General features: G+C 38.2%; 1 protein-coding gene across 6 annotated transcripts in view; it reads left to right on the top strand.

The window, feature by feature from the left end:
• The window catches only part of LOC126278964 (muscle-specific protein 300 kDa), a 1,270,985-nt gene that overhangs the window by 805,860 nt on the left and 445,288 nt on the right, over nucleotides 1–19,837 (top strand). For all 6 annotated transcript variants that reach the window (XM_049979256.1, XM_049979254.1, XM_049979257.1 and 3 more), the window contains 10 exons: nucleotides 1,721–1,922; nucleotides 2,958–3,175; nucleotides 5,818–5,958; nucleotides 8,753–8,917; nucleotides 9,023–9,152; nucleotides 13,799–13,992; nucleotides 14,481–14,663; nucleotides 14,753–14,887; nucleotides 15,006–15,140; nucleotides 17,069–17,442. In XM_049979256.1, coding sequence (XP_049835213.1) covers nucleotides 1,721–1,922; nucleotides 2,958–3,175; nucleotides 5,818–5,958; nucleotides 8,753–8,917; nucleotides 9,023–9,152; nucleotides 13,799–13,992; nucleotides 14,481–14,663; nucleotides 14,753–14,887; nucleotides 15,006–15,140; nucleotides 17,069–17,442 — 1,877 coding nt within the window. The remainder of the gene's footprint in view (nucleotides 1–1,720; nucleotides 1,923–2,957; nucleotides 3,176–5,817; nucleotides 5,959–8,752; nucleotides 8,918–9,022; nucleotides 9,153–13,798; nucleotides 13,993–14,480; nucleotides 14,664–14,752; nucleotides 14,888–15,005; nucleotides 15,141–17,068; nucleotides 17,443–19,837) is intronic.

Here is a 19,837-nt window from a genome sequence, read left to right as displayed (position 1 = left end):
CAGTGAGTTTCTGGAACATCATAACTTACACCACCAAAATATTAAAGTCGCCATGAAACTGGAAAATGACGGCCAGTTGCCATTTCTGGATGTATTTGTTAAAAAGAAACCTACACACAGTGGGTTGTACCTGCAAGCCAACAGTTGTCACCACCAAGTACAGAAGAATGGAGTTCTGAAGACATAGGTCCACAGAGCACACACTTTGTCAGACGTTGATCATTTGGCAGCAGAAATAGAGCACCTACAATCGTTGCTCTGCAAAAATGAATACACGACCTCTCTGCCACATGATCTAGAAGAAGGGCAAAAGAAGCAAGTACCATGGTGTACCTGCCCTGCCAAAATCAGCAGGATTCTCAGGATGCATAACATCTACATCCTGCACAATAAATTTAGTTTTGTTGCAGGCAACAGTGGTTTAAGACCACAGTTGTTTCTGCCTCCCTGCATTAATCGAGCACAACGCCAAGTGTGTGTTCTCTCCACCTACTGAAATAAGAGGACTACTGAGCAATGTGAAAAATGACCTGGAACTACAAAAACCAATAATTTATAATATTTCTGCCAATGTGGCATGTCATACATTGGCCAAACAATGAGAACAGTGGACTTCAGAGGCACACCTGACTAAGAAGGCAATGAAATCATCCATCACCAGCTCCAAAGTACTAAGACAGTGTTATAAGAAAGTCTTACAGAGCTTGTGGAAAACCTCATGAGTCGTGACATTGGGTATCACCTCAGTGGAGCCTGCAATCCTGCACTGGAATTGCTGAAAATGCAGTGGAGGCAGCAACAGAAGAACTGCGAATGTGAAGGTAAGGAACAAACAGCAAACACCCAAACTGAAGATGAAATATCACAGGATGCTTCTAGAGGGAGTGGACCACAGAGGAAACACCTAGAACGGCACTGTACTGAAAATGGAACACCAGTGTGTAATCTGTTGCACTGGAGCGAAGATGAACCACCAGTGTTTTGCGTGGTACATCAGACAGAAGATGAGCTTCCAGTGGGAGCAGACTGCAGATAGATCACCTGGAACTGCCCATGGAAGAGGAAGGCCTCAGATATAAATACTGGACCCATGTCATTCAATTAGTACTCTGGTTTAGAAACTAATGAAGATAACAACTCATGTTGTTGAAATATTGTGTATAACTACTTTGATATCTGGCAAAATACATGACATATCAACATGTCCATCAGAAAGCCCAAAGAATCACATAAAGTTACTTTCTGGTTTGGTGCTATTCCTCCCAGTCAGCACTTTGGCATATTTTGTTCTACTCTTACTTTATATAATGATGTTGGAAAAATGTGACTATATCTGCCACATTTTTCCTTGAAGATACCATTTTCTTATCTGATACAGTAACTTATTAGAACAATAAATAAAACTTCAATCTGTTATCATTTATATCCTCATTTGAAATATTTTAAGCAGCTTAGGAATATAGAAAATTCTTGTGAATTAACTTTAATATTTTCTTATGTAGTCTAGCATTCAGAATCGTTTGTTATAATAATCATTTATGTTTATAACACCTCTTAACGAAAACGAAATTTCTCAAGAACTGATTGTCTTGTATTTGTAAATGAAAGTTTGTTTTTGCATCTTTTAAATTGTGTAGTTTTCTTCAAGTACAGTACAGACACATTTATGTAAGTTATGATGCTTACAGATGTTTAATTTTATGTTTCTCAAATTTTACAGTGTTGCCTCATAGCTTTCCTCCATCTGACGGAGTCAAAATTGCGAGGTTGGGCTGTTAAATATGGCCGTGAAGAAAAAGTGCAACAATTGCTGGACCAATATAGAAACTTCGTTTCTCGTAACCGGATCTTCCAGGAGTTCAATAAAGCATATATTGACATGCAGAAGGTTGTAGAAGAGTACAAACGAGAAGGAAATGTAGGTAAGGTTCAGACAAAAGAGAGGGAGAGAGAGAGAGAGAGAGAGAGAGAGAGAGAGAGAGAGAGAGAGGAGGGGGGGAGGGGGGAAAACTATTCATGTTATGAAGGCAAACAAAAAATATGGAACCCTCATGCACCAAATATCAGTATGTCTGCCTGTGCCTGTTAACCAGTCAGAAGTCAATTTGGATTTATTATCTGCTAATTATATATTTTTAATTTTCTAAATCTATGGCTCCAGTTTCACCAGAAGAATGTCTCATATAGAAAAGAATAAGACCATCAGTATTGTGAAGAGAAAAATCTTTGCATTGCTGCTGATTGCTTGATGCTAAAGTTATCATTAAAATTTGCTAATTGATTTCTACAGATATATTTTTATAACACATATAAATTCTGAAGTTAAGGAGCAGTTGACGTTCATGTTTCAACAGATGGTACCTGCTCCATTCACCACCTGTGGCTATCACCATTGGAAAATAGTCTGAAGATTTTTACATAAACCATACATTTTAATATAATCATTTTCTCCCATTGATATAAATTATAAGACTGATTACAGTGTGTTGACCTGTCTGGTGTCAGATGGCAATCAAAAACTTCTGAATTTGATTATCAGAATATTGTGGTATCTTTCACATATGACAGTACTTTGTACATGTGAAAAATCCCAAGTAATACCTTGGTTTGAAAGCTATGCAAGTGAATAGGTCTGCTTGTAATATTATGGATGGCCTAGCTCTCAAGCCAGAAGAAAGTGAAGCCATTCCACCTCCAATAGAACCAGTAGTTGCAAAGGTCTATGAAGTTTACACCAATATCCAATTGTATCAAAGCTGTGTGATGGCTAATCCAGCTTTTGGGCACACTAAAAGTTTTACTTATGTTCATGGTAATTTTGCAGTTGTTCTAGTTTTTCCTGTTTGTTGTAAAAAATAAACAATTTTGGTTGTCTATGAGGGGAATATGTTAAACATAGTAGTTCGGAAACCAGATAACACATGTTTAATGTTATTGATGTGCATTATCTTTTCTAGATCAACGAGAAAGTGTGTTGATAGATCACTTCATGCGTGAAACTGCTGAACGGTGGAAGAGTGTATCTATGGAGCTTCGCTGTGTGCAAAGTATGTTAGAAGAAGTTGTTGCATACTGGCGCCGATGGAACAGTTTGGTGGATGAGTTCGAAGCCTGGCTCGATAGAGCATACGGAATGCTGGACCTCCAAGAGGATGACAAACTAGAATTTTTCCAGGTTACATTTATTTTATAGTCCACCACTATCTTGAGAACTGTAATTTATAAGCCAGTGAAAATAATTAAATAACTTACTAAAAATGTTTAAACGCTATGAAGTGTTATTTAAAACTTTCCAGTATGCACACTAACTTATATTTTGTTCAGTACTGATCTTCTATATCTTTTCCATCATCATTAGTACGTTGTTGACTTAAAGACAGTAGTAAGAGGAAAGACAAGTACTTAACAGAAAAGACATGAGGAACTTCAGAGGCCATTTTCATTACTGTATCATGTTTCCATGGTTGATACTTCATCATATTCTAAGAAAAAGTAAGAGTTGATGGACCAGGGGTGGCCTCGGGTCCATAGCGAGATTTTTCTACTTCACCACTAACTGTGAACAGCAACTGTGTCTCCTTTTTATTTATTTTATTATTTATTTTTAGAAGCACAGAACACATGTAATAATGCCTGTCATGAGAGAGGGAATCTAATGTTATTTGCCACTGTACTGGTCCTCTCCTTGTGACATTTGGTTCAGAGTGAAACACTTCCTTTCAGTCCTGACAGATACAATGTGAGAGTCTTCTTATTTTGGACACAGTGTCCTTCAGCTGAGTGAGAGTAAGAAGTTGAAGATGGGTAATGGGATTGGGAACAAGGGCAGAGGCAGAGCATTAGGTTAAGGGATTGGGAAGGGGGATGAGGACAGGGAATGTTGGATATTTGGGAGAAAGGGGGGCAGGAGCCTCAGGACTGAAGGGAAGTGAATGTGTGGTTCTCATCTGAGCCATTAAGAAAAGGTAGTGACGGACAAAGATTGAGATGGAATGATTCATGAAGCAGTTACTACAGTAGTGCATGATGTTGACCACAGCTGAATAGGGTTGGAATAGGAGCTTCCAAGTGAATACGCGGTATAGATGTGTCATCTCCCAATAAGACCCAGTGGGGCAAGAAATTGGGAGTAGAAGGGGCTGAAGGAGAGGCAAAGATATTTTATTGAATGGCTGCACAGTGCAATAGCACTCTGGGAGTGGGTGTTGATGTTAAGAGGGAATTTTGGAAGAATATTCATTTGTGTGCATGGCAAAAGCTAGTTGACTGGTGAAGAATGCATTTTAGTGTTCTTGTCTAGATGTGCACTGTGTAATAAGAGAATTGCTTTGATATCAGATTTGTGTGAAATATTGTTAGCATGGTAGGTATGGCACAGGAGATCCATTTGTGATCCTGTTTGCAAAGGCATGGATGACAATTATGTAAGTGGCAGTGTTATTGGTGGCTGGTTGGTTTAATATGAAAATCGATTTTTGTGAAGCATTCACATATATTAGGTATCAAGAAAAGTGTGCCTATAGGGAGATAAAGTAAATTGATGATGTTCATTCTTTGGATTCATAGGATTCATGCCAACAAGTCTCTTATCATAATTATGGCAAAACTGAAAATGATTCTAAAAGCTTTACTGTGTTGTGTGTCAGAAGTTCATAGAACATTATAATCCAACCTTCTGTACTTTCAATTCTTTCTAAAGGTGACACTTGAAACTATTGATACCTTCATCTCTTAGTTTTGATGTGATTGTTTCCATTGTCTAATTTAACAGTTTGTCAATTTTTTATAGTAAAAAATTACTTTGTCTCTCAGTACTGCACACGCAAACAGGAAAAGTTGTAGGAACAAAAATGTCAATTTCTTATGCTAACCGTTTTTTACATCATTTGCAGGTAATATTTGTAGGTTTCACTATTCTCACAAGTTTTAACTCACATTCATTGTTGAAATCACACTGAATGTGAATAATTCTAATCCTCACTATATATTAATCATGTTTTGAATTTGTTTGATGGTCTCCTTTGATTTTATGAAATTTTTGCTGAATTTAAGCCTTTTTATCCTGTGATTAACATGTTATAACAAACAATTATTTATAACTGTTGTGTTTTAGCAGTCATCATTTGTTTATGTTGAGCAGTCCCCTGGTGTAATCTGTGTTTATGACGATTTTGTGAGCTGTCTTTTCTCCTTGTGTATCAGGAAGGTATTCATTTTATTCAAAGATTTCATATTCACGATCGTCTATTTGGAGCTTCAGTGCCCTTGTTCTAAGGCAATAGGGAATTAACTTTCCATGCACATGTATTTGTTCTACATCAAAAAATAGTACTTTTGGAGGCAACGATAACTCTTAATCCTCTCCATCAGGACACTTTACGTTCTGGAGTCAAAGACTCAAGAGATTACCTATGCATATGGGTTTGCATTATACTGTCCTTTTTTGTATCAGTATTTATAATCGTAATCAATTTTTCTGTTTCATATTTGTAGCTTTACATTTTTATTTTCTGTGGCATTTTGCTTGTTTTTATTTGACCCCCACACTTCTAGCATTTTTTTGTGATCTGCATCTACCACATTTTGGTTGCACACACTATTATATTTTTATTAATTTTGTGTTAGCTTTTCATTATAGTCGTGTTGTGATATTTGTGAATTAAAGTGAAATGTTCTTCTATTTTGAATGAAAGGCTAACATATTAATACCATCTACTGCACTTAGAAGTGTACTGTAGACATGGCATTTGACTCCAGTAAATTTCAGTACATGTAAACTTGGTGATTTTTTTAAAAAATCTTTCATTTTCTTTTTAGGACTTGAGTGTTTGGAAGGACAAGTATCAACTATTAGGTGACACTGTTAGTTTCCTCATTGCAACCTGTGAGGATCAAGTTGCCCATGAGCTGAAAGAACGATACTTGGTAATATCATCCCGTTGGGAAGATCTGTTCCAGGTAATCATTCACATTGAACATTAAATTGAGAATATGTTAATTTTGTTATTTACACTATTGATAGCATGAAAAATTTGAGGATATACAGATCTGGCTACTAACTATTTTGCAAATAATAAGATGCCTTAGCACTGCTGGACATAAAAATTCAAAGCAGTTGATAAATGTTGATATCAGAAAGTGTGACTTTTAATTACATATTACAGCCTCATGTGAAACAAATGGTGTAATATGTAATTTAAAAAATTTACAAGATTGTCACCGTGTTTCACACTGACATTATTTCTAATAATAGGTTATATAAATAACTAAACTTTGGACATCACTGTTCAGACACCCAGCTGAAAACTTCATTGTAGTCAATATATGTAAAGTGAAAGAGAATATGTGAGCAGGAATTTTGAGAATGAGGCTAAAAGTATAATGAATTCTTGACAGTGCAAAATTGGTTGGAGTGATACAACAAAATGAAACTTGGAAAAAAATTCACAAGGTAAAGTTACTGGAATAGTAAAGAACTGACTGGAATGCCTATAGAAAAGTATGTAATACAGAAAAATACACAGGAGAATCCTATATTGCAACACAGATGTGCTGCTGGCCAAATGTCTGTTATTTTGTCGGTTCCTTTGCTAAAATTCTGTTGCTCTATCTTAGTGGATAATGTTACTCAAGTGTTTTAATTTAATTATCTTCATATCATGCATCTTAAGTTACCGATAAGTCTATAATGATCCTAAATGTTGCACTTCTTCTTCTTCTTCTTCAACAATACAGATTTTATTGAATATAGTTTAAGTACAAATAAATTTCAGAATATAATAGATCCTGTGTCTTCTTGTACTAAACAGAGCAAAGTCTTATGGAGGTGGAGAGCTCTTGGCCATTAAAGTACTCACTAGTTTTACCAAATATCTCAAACATTTGTGCTGGATAACTGTAAGTTTGACCAACTGGGAAGCACTTGAGTATGAACTGCTGTCTTTGTGCATGTACACACTGTTGGTTTGCCCACAGAAGGTGAAAAATACAGTCGAATGGACAACAAAGACAGCACCACATTATGAAAATGTAGATGACCATGTGCAAGTGAAACACGGAGACAAGGGATAACAAAGTCCAAACCAGTTCCATAAAATAATCAATGTATTGCAAATTTGTCATAAATAAGTCCACTGGCGAGCACATAGAACACATCAGTGAGATGAGACAAGTAAAACCGAGACAGTTCTGCAGCAGTCTTTAAATATGCCACTGTTGTTTACTGTCATGAACTGGTGTTAAAGAATGTATCAATTGACAGCACTTTACAGAGTAGCCTCATCAGATGTATGCTTAATTCCATCAACTGATCCTTTGACATGTGGCAGGATTATAAGATTATGTATCTTGTCAAGTCACATATCTATGCTATTTAACAATGGAAACTGCAGGATGGAATAATGACAAAATTATGAAAAGGGTAGATTACTACCCTCCATACAGTGGAGATGCTGAGTCGCAGATAGGCATGACAAAAAGACTGTCAAACATGTAAGCTTTTGGCCAAAAAGGCCTTCATTGGAATCCGACAACAGCTTACTTATTTGTCAGTCTTTTTTTCTCCTATCTGTGCCTCAGCATCTCTGCTATGTGATGAATAGTAATCTGTCCTTTTCAGAATACTGTAATTGTGCTATTTATACACATATAGCTTAAAAACATACATTTAGTGTTATGGGCTAGTGATACAGATGTATAATGGCGGTGACAAGCTGTTTGATACATTTTGCTCAAAGCCTTCGTATGTAAAGGAGTGACTATTCGGAGATGCAAAAATGATAATAATTGCTGTCACTGGATTTAAAGAAATGGGGATCAATGTGAAATGACAAATTTTGTGAACTGTTCACATGTGTCTGTAGTGAATATATCTCATAAGGTGGTTAATGAGACCATTGTGAATAAGTCCCATGGAAACTGTGGAGCTCCACCTACCATTGATGCCTGAAGTAGATGGTGACTGTGGCAGTTCCGAGAGAACAACCAGACATGTGACAGAATATTGTCTTTCTTATTACCTACTCATCCAGCTGCCTAGAACTATGAATTAGTATAAGAATCTTCCACTTCTTCTGAACTGTGAGCACCTAATTTTTTCTTGAAGAGCTTTGAGAACATCACTGTCAGTGAAGATCACCATTTCAAAGCTGCACAGTGTGTGGACTATGGATTCAGTAGCCTACAAAAGGTTTGGGACATAACAAAAACAATGACCAACTGCTGCCTACAAGGCAGTATGACAAACGATCTATGATCATGGGACATGTGATCAGGATGTTGCCAATCCCTCCGGCTGTTGTTGCCAGAGGATGACACTTGATGATATTGCTGCTTTGTTTTCGAGCAGCTCTTCATTTGACCTCACAAGGGCTGAGTGGAGCCTGCGCCAGACCTCCCGACCTCAGAAAAAATTTGAGGAGATACTGGGAAACGAACCCAGGTACTTCTGCACTGAAGGCAGCAACCCAAACCATTCAGCTATGGGCATGAATCTAATTGTTCTGCAATACTACATCTTCAGTTATAAGGCTGTAAATAAACAAATTTAACTACCGCAGCCACTAAGAAATTACAGAGCTTCAATTAGTTAAGACTTTGACCTCTTTCCATCACCCCCTTCCCCTCTCCCCCAGATTAGAGTTCTGTCTTAGTGTGGTATTAGAAACCATTGAACACAATTATAGATTTCCAAATGTAATGTTAAATTAAGTGTGGCCAGTTTCTATCAGCATGCTCCATTTTATGATCGCAGCACGTTAAACAGTACATGCATGCTGGCGATATTCTAAGAAACCGGAAGGACTACAGAGCAGGGATTGACAAATTGCAGAAGTGGTTGCGTACTGCAGAATCTGTTCTGTCTTCATCACAACTAAGCTCGACTGAAAAGATAAAAGCTTATGGACAGAGACTACAGGTAAGGTGTTTTTTTTAATATAGTATCTTGTAAGTTATACCTGAATGTAACATTGGTAAGACTTCAAATAATTTGCTTTAATCTTTATTTCTCTTGCTTATTCAGCAACTACAAAGTGAAGTGGAAGACATTGAAGATCTATTTAAGAATGTGAGCAAGATTTTCCAGTCCATGCTTCAAGATCTTTCTCGGGAGGAAGTAGACAGAATCATGAACACACTTAAAAAGGAGAAAGGTGATTGCTGTAAATTAATATCTAGAAGTGTGTGATGGAATGTTTAATATTTGATGTCGTGTATCTTACAGCAGTTAAGATTATAGTTAATCTAATCATACAGCTAATAAGTTGTTACATCAGGCTGTATCAAATGTTTGCTCTCTTAGCTGTTCCAATATGCTAGCCAACATATTGTATCTGTTCCATTTCATGATCTATTGCGGTACTGTAAGGCCTGATCTCTCATTATTAGTCAGTAGCATCTGAATGTAAACCATACAGTGATGTAACCGTTTAAATTTTGTGTCTTTTTCTTTGTGCTCTCTGTAGATTAGTTCAGACGTCCTTTGCACAACAGTTTTTAGCATGGATAGGGACTGCATCTGCTGTGTTCGGATGCAGGTTGAGTTGGCATCCCTTCGCTCCCAGCTTCAGGCAGTGTTGGCTTCAGTCACACAGCTTGAGGCTGTTGCCAATGGGCATCACTGTGGGGTTCCGGATGGGGGTTTGTCGGGGACGGCCAGCTCGTCCCACGCATCCCCCGATCGGACTACGACTGTGGCTGCCCAGGATACTGCCCACATTGAGGCTGATCCCTCACCTATGGTAGAGTGGGAAGTCGTCTCGAGGTGTGGCAGGGGGCCAAAGACATTCCGGAGGGCTGAACAGAAGGCCTCTCCAGTTTGTCTGACAAACCGGTTTCAGGCTCTGTCTCAGGGTGATACTGATTTTAGGCCGGACATGGCTGCTTGTGCTGTTCCAGAGGTTGCCCTTCAGTCTGCAAGATCCGGGCGGTCGCAGAGAGTGGGCTTACTGGTAGTTGGGAGCTCCAACGTCAGGCGCGTAATGGCGCCCATTAGGGATATGACAGCAAGAGAGGGGAAGAAAACCAATGTGCACTCTGTGTGCATACCGGGGGGACTCATTCCAGATGTGGAAAGGGTCCTTCCAGATGCCATGAACCGTACAGGGTGCACCCATATGCAGGTGGTCGCTCATGTCGGCACCAATGATGTTTGTCGCTATGGATCGGAGGAAATTGTCTCTGGTTTCCAGCAGCTATCTAATTTGGTGAAGACTGCCAGTCTCGCTAGCAGGGTGAAAGCAGAGCTCACCATCTGCAGCATCGTCGACAAGACTGACTGTGGACCTTTGGTACAGAGCCAAGTGGAGGGTCTGAATCAGAGGCTGAGACGGTTCTGCAACTGTGTGGGCTGCAGATTCCTCGACTTGCGCCATAGGGTGGTGGGGTTTCGGGTTCCGCTGGATAGGTCAGGAGTCCACTACACGCAGCAAGCGGCTACACGGGTAGCAGGGGTTGTGCGACTTGGACTGGGTGGTTTTTTAGGTTAGATGACCTCGGGCAAGTACAGAAAGGGCTACAGCCTCAAAGGGTGCAGGGTAAAGTCAGGACATGTGGGGACCAAGCAGCAATCGGTATTGTAATTGTAAACTGTCAAAGCTGCATTGGTAAAGTACCGGAACTTCAAGTGCTGATAGAATGCACCGAAGCTGAAATCGTTATAGGTACAGAAAGTTGGCTGAAGCCAGAGATAAATTCAGCCGAAATTTTTACAAAGGCAGAGACGGTGTTTAGAAAGGATAGATTGCATGCAACCGGTGGTGGCATGTTTGTCGCTGTTAGTAGTAATTTATCTTGTAGTGAAGTAGAAGTGGATAGTTCCTGTGAATTATTATGCGTGGACGTTACACTCAACAACCAAGCTAGGTTAATAATTGGCTCCTTTTACTGACCTCCTGATGCAGCAGCATTAGTGGCAGAACAACGGAGAGAAAATTTGGAACACATTTCACATAAATTTTCTCAGCATGTTATAGTCTTAGGTGGAGATTTCAATTTACCAGATACAGACTGGGACACTCAGATATTTAGGACGGGTGGTAGGGACAGAGCATCGAGTGACATTATACTGAGTGCACTATCCGAAAATTACTTCGAACAATTAAACAGAGAACCGACTCATGGAGATAACACCTTGGACCTGCTGATAACAAACAGACCCAAATTTTTCGACTCTGTAAGTGCAGAACAGGGAATCAGTGATCATAAGGCCGTTGCAGCATCCCTGAATATGGAAGTTAATAGGAATATAAAAAAAGGGAGGAATGTTTATCTGTTTAGCAAGAGTAATAGAAGGCAGATTTCAGACTACCTAACAGATCACAATGAAAATTTCTGTTCCGACACTGACAATGTTGAGTGTTTATGGAAAAAGTTTAAGGCAATCGTAAAATTCGTTTTAGACAGGTATGTGCCGAGTAAAACTGTGAGGCACAGGAAAAACCCCAGTGGTTCAACAACAAAGGTAGGAAACTACTGCGAAAGCAAAGAGAGCTTCACTGCAAGTTTAAACACAGCTAAAACCTCTCAGACAAACAGAAGCTAAACGATGTCAAAGTTAGCGTAAGGAGGGCTATGCGTGAAGCGTTCAGTGAATTCGAAAGTAAAATTCTATGTACCTACTTGACAGAAAATCCTAGGAAGTTCTGGTCTTACGTTAAATCAGTAAGTGGTTCGAAACAGCATATCCAGACACTCCAGGATGATGATGGCATTGAAACAGAGGATGACACACATAAAGCTGAAATACTAAACACCTCTTTCCAAAGCTGTTTCACAGAGGAAGACCGCACTGCAGTTCCTTCTCTAAATCCTTGCACAAACTAAAAAATGGCTGACATCAATATAAGTGTCCAAGGAATAGAAAAGCAACTGAAATAACTCAACAGAGGAAAGTCCACTAGACCTGACGGGATACCAACTCGATTCTATACAGAGTACGCGAAAGAACTTTCCCCCTTCTAACAGCCGTGTACCGCAAGTCTCTAGCGGATCGGAAGGTTCCAAATGATTGGAAAAGAGCACAGGTAGTTCCAGTCTTCAAGAAGGGTCGTCGAGCAGATGCGCAAAACTATAGACCTATATCTCTGACGTCGATCTGTTGTAGAATTTTAAAACATGTTTTTTGCTCGTGTATCATGGCGTTTTTGGAAACCCAGAATCTACTCTGTAGGAATCAACATGGATTCCGGAAACAGCGATCATGTGAGACCCAACTCACTTTATTTGTTCATGAGACCCAGAAAATATTAGATACAGGCTCCCAAGTAGATGTGATTTTCTTTGACTTCCGGAAGGCGTTCGATACAGTTCCGCACTGTCGCCTGATAAACAAAGTAAGAGCCTACGGAATTATCAGACCAGCTGTGTGGCTGGATTGAAGAGTTTTTAGCAAACAGAACACAGCATGTTGTTATCAATGGAGAGACGTCTACAGCCGTTAAAGTGACCTCTGGCATGCCACATGGGAGTGTTATGGGACCATTGCTTTTCACAATATATATAAATGACCTAGTAGATAATGTCAGAAGTTCCATGCAGTTTTCACGGATGATGCTGTAGTATACAGAGAAGTTGCAGCATTAGAAAATTGTAGCGAAATGCAGTAAGATGTGCAGTGGATAGGCACTTGGTGCAGGGAGTGGCAACTGACCCTTAACACAGAAAAATGTAATGTATTGCGAATACATAGAAAGAAGGATCCTTTATTGTATGATTATATGTTAGCGGAACAAACACTGGTAGCAGTTACTTCTGTAAAATATCTGGGAGTATGCGTGCGGAACGATTTGAAGTGAAATGATCATATACAATTAATTGTTGGTAAGGCGGTTGCCAGGTTGAGATTCATTGGGAGAGTCCTTAGAAAATGTAGTCCATCAACAAAGGAGGTGGCTTAGAAACACTCGTTCGACCTATATTTGAGTATTGCTCGTCAGTGTGGGATCCGTACCAGATCGGGTTGACGGAGGAGATAGAGAAAATCCAAAGAACAGCGGCGCGTTTCGTCACAGGGTTATTTGGTAACCGTGATAGCGTTACGGAGATGTTTAGCAAACTCAAGTGGCAGACTCTGCAAGAGAGGCGCTCTGTATCGCAGTGTAGCTTGCTTGCCAGATTTCGAGAGGGTGCGTTTCTCGATGAGGTATCAAATATTTTGCTTCCCCCTAGTTATACCTCCCGAGGAGATCACGAATGTAAAATTAGAGAGATTCGAGCGTGCACTGAGTCTTTCAGACAGTCATTCTTCCCGCGAACCATACGCAAATAGAACAGAAAAGGGAGGTAATGACAGTGGCATGTAAAGTGCCCTCCGCCACACACCGTTGGGTGGCTTGCGGAGTATAAATGTAGATGTAGATGTAGATGTTTTCAGTTTGTGTGAGAAAAGGAATTTTATGATGTGTATTCATATTCTACAGGTTTGCCAAGAAAATATGTAGAAAATAAGATATTATATGTGTTTCTTTTGCTGTTCACTTTTTTACCTAACTGAAATAATACTGTAATTTTTTAAAAAAAATTAAATTTACAAGCTTGAAAGAATGAGTTTTTCTTTACAGTGTTATCATATTAATCTATCTGAATACATCAAAGATGAAAATCTTCTTTGTCAAGAAAGAGAAGTATAAAGTTTTTATTAGACATCAGTTAATAACAAACACGACTTCCCTCACTTGTTTAGTAAATAAAGCTCAAAGCAGTGTAGTGTAAAAAGTCAGCTTTGTGTGATGCAACCAAGCAGACTATTTGTGTTACGCATGCACATAGCAGAGTACTAAACAGTCTATTTCTTTTACAGAGGCTCTTGTTCGTGTCCGAGCATTAATACCAATGCAGCTCCACCTTTTCCACCAAATCCTAGTGCAACAAGAGTCCCTGGAAACAGGACAGGCGGAAATCAGTCAATGGCTTGATGAGGCAGAAACCTTCTTGTCATCACTATCACTTACAGGTGGTCAGGAGAGTGTCCAAGCTCAACTTGACAGGCACAAGGTTAGAGTACACTTTTAAGTTGATAGTAACTTACTTATTTGTATAGTGTAACTTTGATACACCATGAGAAAACTTTCTGTCCTTTGTAATCTCTGTAGTATGTCGACAGAATAAATTTTGTAGTAAGCATTAAAGAAAAATGAAATGTATTATGTATGCCCAATAATCTCAAAAATCTGCTTATAATACTGTACATACTCATTTTTCTGTCTGTATGACAAATATGATTTCTTATGCTAGCGCTGTTATTGTGCTCTTTCAGAAATTGTTGATATATCTTTTTAAATTTTTGCTTCCTTGGATATTACAATGAATTCTCCTAAAGAAAAATCTAGAGAATTAAAAATGTGTCACTTTGACTGGTAACATGGCACCATCAGTGATTATGTTGTTGAAATTGTGCAATATTGAAAACCATGTGAGTGATATCAACATATCTGGTAAAATTATTCCTTTAAATATATAACTATCTTTCTGCATTTATACAGGCCTTCTTTTCACGAACTCTGTATTATAAGTCAATGCTTGAAAGCAAAAACAAAATATTCCAAAGTATTGTGAAATCAGTGGATCACACAGAAGGTGTTGATACAGAAGATTTCAACCTCAAAATGATACAACTGAATGATCGTTTTGCACGTGTGACACAGCAAGCACAGCAATGGGAACAAGTAAGTATTTCTATTCCTAGAAGAACACAAAGGTACTAGTGCTAAGAATTGGTTTGGTCAACAGAGATTCACTAACTTTTTTTTAACAGAAACTGCAGGAGGCTAATAGATGTTGGCATAATTTCCAAGAAAGTGAAAAGATTATTTCAGAATGGTTGCAGAAGGCAGAAAAACTCATTTCTGAAAAACATATAGACACAAAACAAACAATTGAAGTTCACAAGGTATGTGACTATTGAAGACAACATTAACACTTAAGCTATTATTTAACATGGTTATATTTTTTCCTTCTGTTGCAATTTTTATGTGGAATACTTAACTATTTGTCTCCATAATTGATAGGCTTTCTTTGAACGAGTGAATGAACATTGGATTCAAGATCTCATAAATGCAGCCCAAGACTTGAGAAATTGTTTGCCTGCAGATCAGCAAGGTACTATCAAGGCTATAGTTGACAGGCTTCAAGCAAAATGGAAGGTATGTAAAATGTTATCAGTGGTTTAAGACAGTAGTAGATACATCAGATCTTTTGAACGTTCTGCAAACACTATGGCATTTGCTAAGTTACACATTAGTACACCAAATGACCTTTTATTTACGATCACATTTAACCAAAAACTCTTCAATGATCTAGAAGCCACATCTGCAACCATATTTCATGATCTGGCTGATAGGTCAAGCTCACCTTTATCTCTCCCGATTTCAACAATTTCCTTTCCAGTGCACCCGCAGCTTGCATGAGGTCAAAGAGTGACATATTTTATTTTAAATATGAGTTTTTTGCTGCATTATTTACTCATAATGATAAAAGTTACAGGACGAGTTCATTTTGGTGTTTTCCCATTATCTAGTGTACCTGTGAGGATGGTGTAATATGTATAATGTTCCTTATTTCTATGTTAGTCTTATGATTAGATTGTGTAATGTGTATCACTACAAGTAAATAAATAAATAGTGCAGCAAAAAACTTGTAGTTAAAATAAAATATGTAATTCTTCAACCAATTTTCCAAAACCTGTACAGCTTTTCTTGCATACCTTACTACATTGACCCATCTCTGTTTATTTGAATGTTTCTGACAGATTATGACTGTGTTGGAATTCAGTTGAACCCAGATCTTTGCCTTTGATGTGGCTTGCTGATTGCCTCAGTGGACTTTAAAAATTATTCCTTTCTACATTAGTGTTACATGTCTTGTGTAAACATGATATACAGTATTTTTCCCTTATCCTGTTACCTGTACTTCATTCTCTATAATCTGATGGTAAGAACTGAAAATTGCTAAAGAATGGTTGGAATTACCATTAATGACTTACTTGCCATATTGCTATATGTTTAATATCTGGGAATGGTGCCTATTACTCCAGCAACCACTAACCAAGCATATGTGTAACAACGTTCACGCAAGAACTATGAACTTTGCAAAAGAAATGTTTTGTAGCTTATTGGAGTTAGCCAAGGTAACATTGGTGTAATTGGTGACCAGGGATGTAAGACCGCCAAAAGAGTAGCATGGTCATAGAAGATGGGATCATAAAACTCTGAAATGAGCACAGTTACACATAAGACAGTAAATAATATTTTCCTTTCACTCTATGGAAGAAATATGTTTTTGTTATTTCAATCTGACCATCCTTTCACCAGTGTGAACTTGTGCATCATCTCTAATGACCATATCATTGTCATGACACTAAATTACATTATCTTTGCTTTCTGTTTTCCATGAAAATTAGTGTTTGATGTAATCTTAAAGTTAGATTAAAATATATAAACCTTGCGTTACTCCTACTTAACATTATCAGGTCTCTTGGTTTGTCATTAACTTAATGCAATACAAGTGAGAGGAATAATCATATTATACAATATTCCATTTATGCGTAGTCAGTAGTTAACAGACAATATATTGAGGATCTCAGGAACTTCGTAGGACTATGAGTAGACATTTGCTGCATAGGATTTATTTTTAAAATTTGTTGCCCTGGACTGATATTGAGCTTTGTGTCCATCTTCAGTGCTACACTGTATCATTACCTTACATGAAAATCATTTATACGTGTACATGTGTGGTAGTACAAGACTCATTTTATAAAAAAGAAAGCAAGCATTGGCCAAACGAACAAATGCCAACAAGATAACTGAAGCGAAATTTGGTCTGACGGTTACTACCATATATGAGGCATGTACTAAATCACATGTGTGTTAGACTGATTATAGTACATGTATCAAAGACACATATTGGTACTTATGGTGTGCCGCAGCTGATGTCGACTTAGTCACAATGGTTTTCCTGAGATTCATGTGAGACGTATAAGACAAGTATATTGAGGATTCTTTGTGGAAATTTGTTAATTGCTGTAGTAAATTTAACCGTTTATGAGAGCTGAATTTTGTCTCACTGTCAACAGGAAATACTGTCCTTCGCACCACTCCATCTAATGCGGTTGGAATTCCGGCTGGATGAGGCAACATTTAACCAGTATTTGAAAGACATTGAGAAAGAGATTTCAGCAGAACAGCAGGCATTTGATCGTCATGAAGATGTCGAAGCTATCCTGACAAGGCATCGTGAATTCTTCACACCTGGTACAAAGGGAATTTTGTGTCAGGTTGAACGGTGCCTTGAAACTATGACCAAAGTGACAACCTCAAGTAGTGATGCTCAACTGGCTGAAGCACTTTCCCAGGTCCAAAAACAGTGGCAAGTTGTGTCACGCCGTATAGACAACATGTTGCAACATCTGCAACAAGTACCAGCTCAATGGGAGAAATATCATCAAAAGTAAGATTGCTGCCCCATTCATTTGGTGTAATCTTTGCACAATTTCTTAATTTTAAAATTAAAATCAATTGATTGGTGTATTCATTAATGACAAGAAGTCTTTGTACATTCCAATAAGTTAAAAATATCTGAAGAATGGACTATACAGGAATAGTAGAATTATTTTCTTGGCATTAATCACTATTAGATTCTCTACACTTCACAAAAACCAGGAGATCGTAATTCATTCAGAGTCATAAACAGCATATTGTCACTGCAATCACTGTTTTCTGTTTTGTGCCTTATTCATCGTTGTCACGCAAGTCATCGAAGTGGTGTCAAATAAATACATTTTCACCAGGTGGCCGAACTCTCCAAAAGGGACTCCCAGACAAAATATGCCATATGCACATTTGTTTTGTCATTTCTATATAATTTTGGCACTTTACAATTTAAGAAAATCTTTTGACTGTTTTCTTTCTTGGTCCTCTTGGTTTTCCTACCTAACATTTTTTCTTCCAATACGGGTTCAAAATTTATTGTGTCTAAATAAAGGCCCAAAAAGATTTTCTTTGTTATTGGGATACTTTCTGTGAAGTTTTCCAACTTGTTGATCACTTATAAAGTCTATGATAGAATAGTGTTTTCTTTTTGTCCAGTGGGTCCTGATCAACTTTCTCCACAGTCACATTTCCATCACTTTTAAGCATTCTGTGTCTCTCTAGAACAATGTGTAGCTTTCACTGCCCTGTATGAACACACTCCAGATGAACATCTTGACTTTCTTTTCCACCTCTTCTGTACTAATATACTTATTCACTAGTTAATTGTTTTCTTTCATTGACGCCATGCATGCCCTTGTAGTATATATAAGCAAAATTTGCAAGAATATGGGCTTCTGCCTGACAAGAAAGTGAAGCACACACAAGGCATGGTTGGATATCAGTGTAACGTTGCACACATACTCTTCCTCAGTGGGTTTGTGAAAGATTAGATTTTTTTATTGAAATCATTGCCACCATTTGACTGTAAGTTTGTATTATTCATTTATTCTGATATTGCGGTTTCAGCTTTAGAGTTATTTTCAAGTGCAAATAATTGGACATGATTCTTGCTTGCCACAGCACAATGTGTTAAAGTGTGCCCATTGTGCATAATTTTAGCTGTAATCCTTGCTCTTAATTTGCCCTCAGATCTTACTATGAGATGACTGGTATATATGTTGACATGTGTGTTGTTAAATGTCAAAATATGTGTCATACGTTTTGACACTGACATGCCATTCAGACATGTTGGATATTTACTGATTTGACGTCTCCTTTCCATTGGAAAATTTTCTACAGCCAAAATCACGGTAGCAAAATAAATTAATAATGAAAACTTACAAACAGATGGCTGCAACAGTTTCTTTCAAGAAGTGTACTATGACTGTGGTCTTCAACCAAGGAAAAATCATTAAATGATTTGGTAGTAATTCTATGTGACAGATAGAACAACCAGCAGAGTCTGTAGTGTTGTTCATGTCTCATGTTGTTACCAGGCCTGTTAAGAGAAATTATGAAAGACAGGAAGATGTCATATATTTTTACAAGATAGCATTGTTAGCATCTGAAAGCATTTGAAAGGGACCTCATTCTAGATCTCTATTTGACCAGTTGGTCAAATTATTCAATAATCAAATTTGTGGTGCATTTGGATGTGACAGTGGCCCAATGTTGGACAATTTAGAAACTGTAGGGCAAGCACAATTGTCATCAGAGTTCTGGTTGACCATGTATGACCACCAAAGTGGGGGATTGCCATATTTTGTACCAAGCACATTGTAAGCCTTTCACATCTGCACTTGGTGTCCAAGAACAAGTAATGGACTCACTACAACATTTTATGTTATCTCGTACCATTGTTCAGAGATTAGCAGCAGCTGGACTTTCGAAATATCGCCTCATGTGTAGGCTGCCATTACATCACAACACGGACAGCTGCATTTGGAATGGCATTGTGACTGGGAGGTACGGACTGCTGATGAATGACATTGTGATCTGTGATGAATTGAGGGTCCGCACTATCCTGGATAACCATTGTTGGCAAGTATGGTGGTGACCTTGGGAGATGTCGTGGTCTTCTTATGTTTGGGAGGGGCAGAGTAGTGATAGTCATGGCATCAAGGTGTGGGGACCCATCTGGGATAAATTCAGGTCGCAACTGGTAGCAATTGAGGGAACTTGATGGATCAGCTCACCTCTGGAGAGGATGCAGTGGTTTTAGACACCCTTACAGGCAAATTAGTGCTTGCATCCAGGCAGAGGTGGTGCACTGTCATACTGATAAGTGGTCTTATACTCCCAAGTTCTTCGCAAAGTTGACTTGATTTTGTTATTAGTGAAATACTATCATAGTATGTCTCTGAACCCATGAA

Source organism: Schistocerca gregaria, chromosome 6 (genome assembly GCF_023897955.1).
Source record: "Schistocerca gregaria isolate iqSchGreg1 chromosome 6, iqSchGreg1.2, whole genome shotgun sequence".
In the NCBI taxonomy this organism is placed as follows: Eukaryota; Metazoa; Arthropoda; class Insecta; order Orthoptera; family Acrididae; genus Schistocerca; species Schistocerca gregaria.
Note: the sequence above shows the minus strand (reverse complement) of the source record. Positions and strands in the feature narration are given on the sequence as shown.